The 9,425-nt window shown below is 55.6% G+C and overlaps 2 protein-coding genes across 2 annotated transcripts; both read right to left on the bottom strand.

Moving 5' to 3' along the window:
* Positions 1-439: 439 nt before the first annotated feature.
* Positions 440-4,890, bottom strand: BRICD5 (BRICHOS domain containing 5). The gene is made up of 6 exons (XM_009076836.1): positions 4,852-4,890; positions 3,338-3,466; positions 2,399-2,551; positions 2,064-2,171; positions 940-1,093; positions 440-534 (listed from the first exon to the last, which is right to left on the bottom strand). The coding sequence occupies exons 1-6, from the start codon at positions 4,888-4,890 to the stop codon at positions 440-442; spliced, it is 678 nt and encodes a 225-aa protein (XP_009075084.1).
* Positions 4,891-8,065: 3,175 nt separating this feature from the next.
* On the bottom strand, positions 8,066-9,420 carry PGP (phosphoglycolate phosphatase; the record flags this gene model as incomplete). Its single annotated transcript, XM_009076835.1, has 2 exons — positions 8,066-8,391; positions 9,375-9,420. Coding segments are annotated over 2 exons (372 nt in total), but the record flags the coding sequence as incomplete, so codon positions are not given.
* Positions 9,421-9,425: the final 5 nt, after the last annotated feature.

Raw genomic sequence — 9,425 nt, 5'->3', positions numbered from 1 at the left:
AAAACTCAGCCTTTATGAGTGATGGGAGAGGCTGAGCAAAGAGGAAAGGCAGCTCTTGGCTTGGTTTGCAATCCCTTTATTCAAAGTGTTTGACAGAGTTACTTGGAGCTGCTCTCCTGCAGCCAACCACCCCAACACCTGTAATAACCTGTGCTGCCCAGGTCATGAGCCCCAGAACACCAACTACATCCCAGGGTCCCTCTAGGCCTGGGTCTCCTAATTCCTATGAGGTGCAGCCCTGGAGCAGAGCTGCTGTGTCTGTGCTGACAGTGCTGAGCAGAGTCCTCTTGTCTGTCTAAATGCCCCTGACCTGCAGCATGAAATCAGCAGGAGGCTCTGGGGATGGTGTGGCCATTCCCCTCCTTGTGGAAATTGGAGGCTTTTCAGGAATCCAGTTCAAGTATGTAGGGCAGGGAGAGGTTGTCCAGGACTGCAGCACTTACTCAGGTAGGTAATAGAAGCAGATAGAGACACAGATGTTGCTTGGAAAGCAGATGTCAATGCACAGATAGATCAGGCGCTGCCTCCCTGGACCTGCCAAGCAGCAAGGACAGCAGCAGGTGAGAGGAGGCTTTGGTCCTGCAGCTCCCTGGGGAGCCAAGCAAGTGGGGAGTCTCAGGGAATGTCCTTTCTCATTAGAGCTGGAGTGAGGCAGAGCAGACTGACGCAGCAGCATTGCAGGGCACAGCTCTCTGCTGGCTGTGCTGTGCAGTCAGGCTGTGCTGCCTGGGGCAGGGGCTCAGGGCAGGGGGTGGGGATGAGCCAGCTCTCAGGGATGGTGAGCTATGATTTGATTTTGCACTAGAGGTCACTTGTTCCTGTCCTGGGCCTTGGCAGCCTGTCCTGGGATGCTTCAGCTTTTGTGTGGCAGAGCCTGATCCTCTTAGAGGTGCTAGAAGAGCTTTTGCTTCCCCCTGCAAAGGACACTTTACCACTTACCCTGCTCTCTGCGCACCCAGAAAATGGATGTCTGCTCACACAGGGCCTGGACAGCCTCCCCCAGGCTCTTGGGGTCCACCTGTTCCCCTGTCAGGATGCCTAGGAACTCCCTGTAGTACTTGGTCTGGTTGTTACGATGGAGCAGTTGCTCAGCCTGAAAGACACATCCCTGTTAATTCTTGCCAAGGCACTTTGTCCCTGCAGCCCTACAGGCCTGCTCTGGCTGCTAGGGCTCCCCAGGAGTGGTCTCTACCCCATCAGTACAGGCAGGTTTCTCTTGCCAGCTGCCCTCTCCTACCTCCCAGGACAAGGATGGAGCAGGACAGCCCACAGCCACCCACTAGTCCTGCAGGTCCCGTTGGATGGCAGCATGGGCTGCTGGCAGCCCCTGCACCACCAAATTTTACTCCCATTTAGGAGGCTCTGAGCCAGGCAGATGCTTTCTTCCCCTTGCATCCCTTCTGGGAGCAGCTCACGTGGGTCCTGTGTTCCTACACTCCTCTGCATTAAATGCTGCTCACTGCTTCCCAGCTGGGTGGGAGTGAAGTGAGGGCCAATGAGCCCCCAGGAGCACCCTAGGAAATGGAAAGCAGATGGCAGAGGCACAAAAAAAGGAGCTGTCTGTCTTCTGGAAACAGAAGCTGCCCATACATCCAGTGACATTTTGTCTTGAGGGTCTGTATATGTGATTTACTCCAACTCTCCTCCCTGGGAATTGGTAACAAACCCCCTTTGTTTGTCCTTTCCCAGATTTCTGAGCAGGTAACAGAATGCAGTGGGAGTGGGTCCTGGGGGAGCTCTGCTGTTCACCTCCCTGGGACACATCCCTCTGCCCCAACCTGCAGGAGTTGGGGTATGGATATACCCTGGAGCTGCTGCTCTGAGCTTACTCAGAGCTTGCAAGGCACAGCTCTGCTCCTGTGCCAGCCTCAACCCAATCCCAGCAAACTGGGAGCTGCTGCTGCTCCCCTGAGCTGGGGGAGATCCTGCCCTCATCCAGCCACACCTGGGTGCTAGTGGTGGAGTCAGCACTGCAAATCAGTCACTCCAGTGAGGTAGGAACCCATGCACAGCCCAGTTCATCCCCCCCATCTGCCCCAGGGATGGGCACAGCAGCTGCTTACTCTGTGCTCAGACGTGTTGAGAGCCATCTGCAGGGTCTGGAGGTCCCAGGTGTCCATCCTCCTCAGGTAGCAGGTGTGCTGCTCCACTGGCTTGTAGCACACGTAGCCCTGCCAGACAGATGTGCCCCTTAGCAGGCAGTGCGTGCCCACAGCTGTCTGCGGAGCCCCAAAAGGGACATTCTCCCTTTCCCCCACCTGGTCTTTCATATGCAGAGAAAGGCATCAAGCAGGAGCTGATGTTTCTCCTGGTCTCCACCTCCTGCTCCCACCGCAGCAGCCTGTGCTCCCCTGATGGTTTCCATGCTAATGAGGTAGGTAATTACCCCACCACTTACGTTCCTGCTGTCATAGAGCACCACAGCACTGAGGTTACTCTGTGAGGTGACATAGTAGGTGACAGTACTCCTGGACTTGTCCACCAAGGCTGTCTGATTCCTCAGTGGGTCTTGCTGGCCCTGGAGCGTCAGGCGGAGGAGCTGGGAGCCAGCCTGGGCACAGGGAATGGGAGGGCAGCATACACCAGCATGGAGACACCCACAGCATCTCCCACACCATCCTCACCCAGACCCTTTGCTGCCTGTCTGATTTAGCAGCAGGATGAAGGAAGCTCTGAGCCATGAGCAGATGTGTGGCACAGACAACTCTCCATCACACAGGACTGGAGAAGAGACACTAATGCCCCTCATGCCAAAGGCACCAGGTGCTGGAGGAAAGGGCCAGGGGACTCCCAGCCTCTGTCACAGCACACAGGGGAGGTCAGGCTGTATCTCTCCCACCAGCACAGCTCACTGCTCCCCCTCACCTTGAAAGCCACAGCCACATGGTGCAAAACACCTGGTCATGGTTGGATGCACAGGGGATGAGCTGCAATTCCTCTGATTTAAGCAATGGTTTCTGGCAGGCACGAGACAGGTACTGCTCAGCTTGTTCCTCTGATTTAAGCAATGGTTTCTGGCAGGCACGAGACAGGTACTGCTCAGCTTGCTGCCTGCCGCTCTGCCTGCACCTTCCTGCCCTGCCTGCAGTACTGCCTGCAGCTCTGCCTGCACCTTCCTGCCCTGCCTGCAGCTCTGCCTGCACCTTCCTACCCTGTCTGCAGTGACGTTGGCACCTTCCTCTTCCTGCCCTGCCAGCCCCTTCCTGCATCATCTGAGGACAGGATCCAGCCAAACCCAGCCCGAATCTCAGCCTGCTCATCCCTCCTGGAAGTGCTTCCCACACAAATCAGGGCCGAGGGCAGGAGGAGGCTTCCTGCCTGGATCAGGATGCCTTACCTGTGCAGAGCTGGGGGAGAAGCTGAAACCCACGATGCTGATGCCAACAACTGCAAAAAACAAGGCAATGGCCAAGGTGATCCAGAAAGTCCTGGATGGAGCTGGGAAGCAAACTGCAGCTCTCCTGTCCTGGAAGCAGGGCAAAAGGAGGAGGAATGGGAGTTAAAATTGACCCTTCTGCCAGTTCTTCATCATCAGAAGTGCCTCCAATCCCTGTGCAATCTGAATAGCCAAACCTGGAATAATGGAGCCTTTATTCCACAGTGCTGGAGTTCCAGATCCAACATCCCAGAAACCAGCACTGCCACAGCCAGGGAAGCTGCAAAGCCCCTGGGGCAGGGCTGGAGCAGCAGCTTTCCACACACAGGGAAGGACAAATTAAATCACTTTGGTTTCCAGCAGAAATCCCCAGAGGAACTGTCAGCTTTGGAGTGATCCTGCTCTTGTGCCTCTCCCTGTGTTTGGTTGTATTGGATTTTCTTGCTAAGTTGTTCTCCATGAGACTAAGGAAAAGAGCTTGGCAGTCCTGTGGCACTTCCATGGGCTCTAGTAATCGACTTTAATTCTTATATTGAAGTAATTTTAACTTCCTGGCACAGAACATGAGTTTTAACACAGCAGAAAATGTGCTTTCAATAATCTCAAACACAGTCCACACTTAAAAATAACCTGTTCCTCAGCCCTCTGAAGGCCAGGGAAATTCTATCCACGCACACAGCTGCGTGTCCTCCAGCTGCACAAGGCTCGTCCAGCCTCGGGGCACCTTCATCACTAACAGGGAACTTCCACCAGAAAAGCAGGTGCCCAAAAAAAACCTGCCCAAATCTTATGGATTCCAACTCAGCAGAGCCTCAGCCCTGCAGTGACCCTCAGGTTTCCAATAGCCAGTAGAATTCCCTCAGGAGGGAAGGTGCACATAAAGGTGCACAGCAGCTCCAGCCCTCAGCAGGTCACAGCTTACACATCCCCAGTGGCTCAGGGAGTTCCTCGGCACTTCTGTCCTGTTAACTGATCAGTTTATCCTGTGGAATTCCAGACACTTCCAAGACAATCCAGTTGACACCCAGCTGCCTTAGAGGAGCTAACTGTGAGTGCTGGGGATGAAGAAAACCTTACCAGGACACATGGGAATGGCAGGAGCACAGCCCCTTCAGAGCAGGGAGTGTCTGACAGAATCGTGGAATCCTGGAATGGTTTGGGTTGGAGGGACCTTAAAGACCCCCTCATTCCCCCCCCTGCCATGGGCAGGGACACCTAGCCCAGGTTGCTCCAAGCCCCATCCAGCCTGGACTGGAACACTCCCAGGGATGGAGCAGCCACAGCTGCTCTGGGCAACCTGTGCCAGTGCCTCAGCACCTCACAGGGAAGAATTCCTTCCTAATATCCCATCTGTCCCTGCCCTTTGGCAGAGTGAAGCCGTTCCCCTTGTCCTGTCACTCCCTAGTCCAAAGTCAAGCCCCAGGGGAAGGGCAGATCAGCCTTTTCCCGGGAGCTGCAGGGAGCAGGATACTCACGGCCGGGGCAGCATGGCCAGCGCTGTCCCCACGCTCCATCCTGCGCTTCAGGCGAGCGCTCGGCTGCTGCCGCTCTGCCTCCTGCCCTGCAGCCTGCGCATCCTCCTGGCTCCAGGCACACCTGGGAAACCTCAGCCTGTCTCCAGGAGACATAAATCCCTGTCCCTCGCAGCCAAGGGCTCAGCCCCAGGGTAGGGAACACCTGGGCAGAGGAGCGGGAGCCGAGGGATGCTGTCAGTGCTCTTCCTGCTCCCCGCGGGAGGGGACAGGGAGCCACAATCAGGGGCTTTGTGTGGGGCTGGGGAGCCTCTTTGAGGGATCGGTTGACCAGAGGACAATGGCAGCCTGCCCTTGTCACCAGGTGTTTGCACATTTCAGCATGGACTTGGTGCTGCTGGAGCCAAATGTTGATCTTGCTGTCCTGTGAGCCTTGGCTGCACAGACACACCTGTGTTCCACCTAGGGACCCCCCTCAGATCCTGGGAGAGGGTCTGGGCCACAAAGTCACTGCCACAACCTGTGTCCTGTCCTGAGAAACATCTCACAGGGAGCAGCATTTCTGGGTCACTGATTCTGGGTTTCCTGACCACTTCAGGTTCTCTCAGAGTGCCTAAGACCTGCCAGGCACATGTAGCCAAGGTGTGGAGGCAAGGAAAAACTCAGAATTCCATCATGTGATTTCTGTCCAGGGAAAATGCAGGTTTGTGATGTTTTCCTGTCAAGCACAGCCCAGGGCTGATCAAACTGGCTGAAGGAGCCAACCAGAGAGCTGGCGAGGGACTTTAGACAAGGACTTGGAGGGTCAGGACAAGAAAGACAGGCTTCCCACTGCCAGAGGGCTGGGATAGCAGGGTAATTGCGAAGGAATTCCTCCCTGTGAGGTGCTGAGGCACTGGCACAGCTTGCCCAGGGTAGCTGTGGCTGCTCCATCCCTGGGAGTGTTCCAGGCCAGGTTGGAACAACCTGAGCTGGTGGAAGGTGTCCCTGCCCAAGGCTCTAAGGCCCTTCCAACCCAAATCACTCCAGGATTCCATGAAACAGTCAAGAGGGCAGCTCATCCTGGAATTTCCACCATCAATCCACTGCTGCCTTCTGCTGCAGCCAAGTGCAGCATGAGGAATGTGCGGACCAGGCCGGAAGGGGCAGACAAGGTGATCTCCCCATAGAGCCATTAACAGTCACACAGCAGACACTTTCCCACCTTAAGGAATTCATGCCCTGGCTGATCTGAGGCACAGGAAGGAGCAAACCCCTCTATAAATAAATGCTGTGACAGGATTACTGTGTCCTGCTCTGCTCTGTGCTCCTAGCAGAGCAGCAAATCCCAGCCCACGCTCCGGGAGCCGATCAGGAACATTCCAGAGCTTGGTTTTCTGTCCCTGACACAGAATGAGAGGAACACAGAGGACACAAACACCACTCCCAAGATTCCCACACAATGAGACAACACCAGGGAGAGCAGGTTTGTGAGTTTAATGGGAATTCAAGTAGAGGATTAAAAACCATTTGGAAGTCAGTACAGAGTTGGGAAGCAGTAACTGACACCATCACCAGCACATTCCAGCATCCACCAGTCCAGGCCACGGTGAGAGCCCTGGGCAGGACACAGCTGCCTGAGGGAGGCTGGACATCTCTCCTGGCCTTTTCCTGACACATCCTGACACTACAAGCACCATAAACAGGGACTGAATCCACACACAGTTACATGGAACACGACCCGCAGTGAATCCATAATGTCCATTTACACATTACCCAGTCCAAGCTCTCCTTCTGTGACTTTGCTCAGTCTCAGCCCTCCAGCTGGAGACAGGAACAGGGAAGAGGTTATCCACAGTTCCTCACAACTCCAGATTACAAATACACATCCTGTGAGGGGATCAGCCAACACCAAGATACTCTGGACCAAAGGGTTATTGCTGTGCTAACAAGGTGACAAGTAAACAGGCATCGCCAGTGCCAGAGCTGTTCAGAGGGACAGGAAGGGAAACCAGTGCTTAAACTGAACTGTAGATACTGGAATCTATGGAACAGAAGCATATTGTTTGCATATATAATTTCCACTTAATTCTATAATGCAAAAGCTCTCTCAGCTGTGGGATTCAGACAGGATAAAACCCACGCCCTGGCCTGAGCCTGGCAGAGCCAAGTGAAACAATCCCCTGAGCAAGCCTGGACTCCTCCTCAAAGCCCTCCAGAGGAAGGGCTGAGTCTCAGGGATGGGAAGGAAGCACGTGCCATCACCACACACAGCCAGGACACACAGAATTCCCTGCGGAAAGCTGCCCTGGGTGCCACATCCGTCCATGGACTGAGCAGGAGTTGGGATTCTGCAGCTAAAGCCAAGGCAAGTGGCTGTGTTGATGCTGAGGGAAGTACAGGGAGTCAGTATAGATCAATCAGGTACTCCTGGGAAGCAGCAGGAGTGAAGGACAGTCCTATGTGGCTACAGACTCTCTGCACTACCAAATGCAGAGGTTTGGGAGAGTTAGACCTACTGTGATCAGTGAAGTACATTCCTCTCACCCTCCCTCCTGGGACACAAGATATATTATCATAGACTCTGCTTAAATTTATCATTTAAATATATTCAGCTCTGTATTCAGGGTCAGGGCAGTGCCTTTGTGTACCTGTGCTTTACACACACACACCCCTGACACCTGGGCAGACACAGTGTGCACTGACAGGCTTTGGGCTTGGCGTGGGATCAGATGCAATTTGCAATGGGAAGGAGATAATTTGTGTGAGCTGATGTGGGGCTCTGCCCCTGAGCAGGGAAAGGAATCCCCCTGAGGGCAAACCTCAAACACAGTCACTTCCCTGAATGACCCAGGCTGTGCCAGGCACAGCCCAGCCAGGACACAGCTCTTCTCCTCAGCCCAACAGCTACACTGCCCCAGCTCAGCACGGAGCTGGGGCAGTGGCAGAGCAGCACAGACATTTGGACTGATACTTATGATTATAATCCAGTTGCTTAATTAAACCAAGCCCCAAGCCCCCAGCCCTGGGCGACACTGATGCCCCCCTGGCTCCAAAGTGCATTTCAAGCCTGAGATGTAAACAGAATCATATCGAGAGGACACAGAGGTGAGAAGCTAAGGGTTCTAATTTCGGGGAGGATCTAGAGAGTACCAGGTGGGTCCCATGGGCTCCCCCTGGGGTTACTCTGGGGAGGATCTAGTGAGTACCCAGGTGGGTCCCAGGGACTCCCCCGGGGTTACTCCCCCAGGGCTGGGAGCAGGTCTGCGATGCTGTCGACGTAGTAGTCGGGGACAAGGCTGTGCCTGGTGGGGCAGTGGCTCTCCTGGTGGTCCCTGACCTCGTCCAGCGCCGTGACACCAGTCAGGGTGAGCAGTGTGGTGAGCCCACAGCTGTTGCCCATGAGGATGTCTGTGTCCAGCCTGTCCCCCACCATGATGGTGCGAGCAGGGTCGATGTGGAACTCGCTGGCCACGCAGTCAAACATGTAGCGGTTGGGTTTGCCCACGATGAAAGCCTCGCGCTGCGCCGCCGTCTCCACCGCTGACACCAGGCACCCCGTCCCTGCAACAGGGGCACGGTCAGTGACCACAGCAAGAACAGCAAACCCTCAGGGGTCAGGGAATGCAGTGCCACGGCAGAGAGACAGGCAGAGGGATGGGCAAAAGGCAAAGGGACGAGCAGAACAGGCAGAAGGATGGGCAGAAGGCAGAGGAACACGCAGAGGGACGGGCAGAGGGACAAGCAGGATGGGCAGAGGGATGGTCAGGAGGATGGTCAGGAGGATGACCAGAGGGATAGGCAGAAGAATGCATGGAGGGACAAGCAGGACAAGCAGAGGGCAGGGCAGAGGGGCAGGGAGAGGGATGGATAGAAGGCAGAAGGACAGGCAAAGGGACAGGCAGAGGACAAGCAGGACAGGCAGAGGGAGAGACAGAGGGCAGAGGGCCAAGCAGGATGGGCACAGGGACTGCCAGGAGGCAGAGGGACACACAAAAGGACAGGCTGAGGGATGGGCAGAGTGCCAGGCCAAGGAGAGGAGGCACATAAAGTCTCCTAGGAGGCTGGAATTTCATCCCACACTAAGTCAAAAAGGAACTACTATTCCCCCAGCAAAGGATCAGGAAGGATTCTTCCCTGTTCAAGGCTGCTGTGAGGGAAGCTCAGGCTCTGCCATACCCAGGCTGCCACATGGAATTCCAGAGCAACTGTGGTTGGAAGCAACCTCTGGATATGACCCAGCCCAACCCCCCACTAGGGCAGGGTCACCTGGAGCAGGTGACACAGGGACACATTCAGGTGGGTCTGAATGTCTCCAGAGAGGGCAACTCCACACCCCCCCGGACACTTGGACCAGGGCTCTGCCGCCTCCATGGAAAGCAGCTCTTCCTCAGGCTAAGATGGAACTCGCGGTTTAGCAACGCAACACTAGGTGCGACGACAGAGTCGAGCACGGGAGACCCCCAGAGCCAGGTCCTCACACCCCCCGGGCTGCTGGCAAGTGCCCAGCCCTCCTGCAGCCCCCCCGCACTCCCAGCCCCGCGCACCGGGGATGGCAGCACCGCCCTCGAGCGGGAGGCGATGATCGCGGTTGGTGC

This window comes from Acanthisitta chloris, unplaced genomic scaffold (genome assembly GCF_000695815.1).
Source record: "Acanthisitta chloris isolate BGI_N310 unplaced genomic scaffold, ASM69581v1 scaffold43666, whole genome shotgun sequence".
In the NCBI taxonomy this organism is placed as follows: Eukaryota; Metazoa; Chordata; class Aves; order Passeriformes; family Acanthisittidae; genus Acanthisitta; species Acanthisitta chloris.
This window is presented reverse-complemented; position numbering and strand designations above follow the sequence as displayed.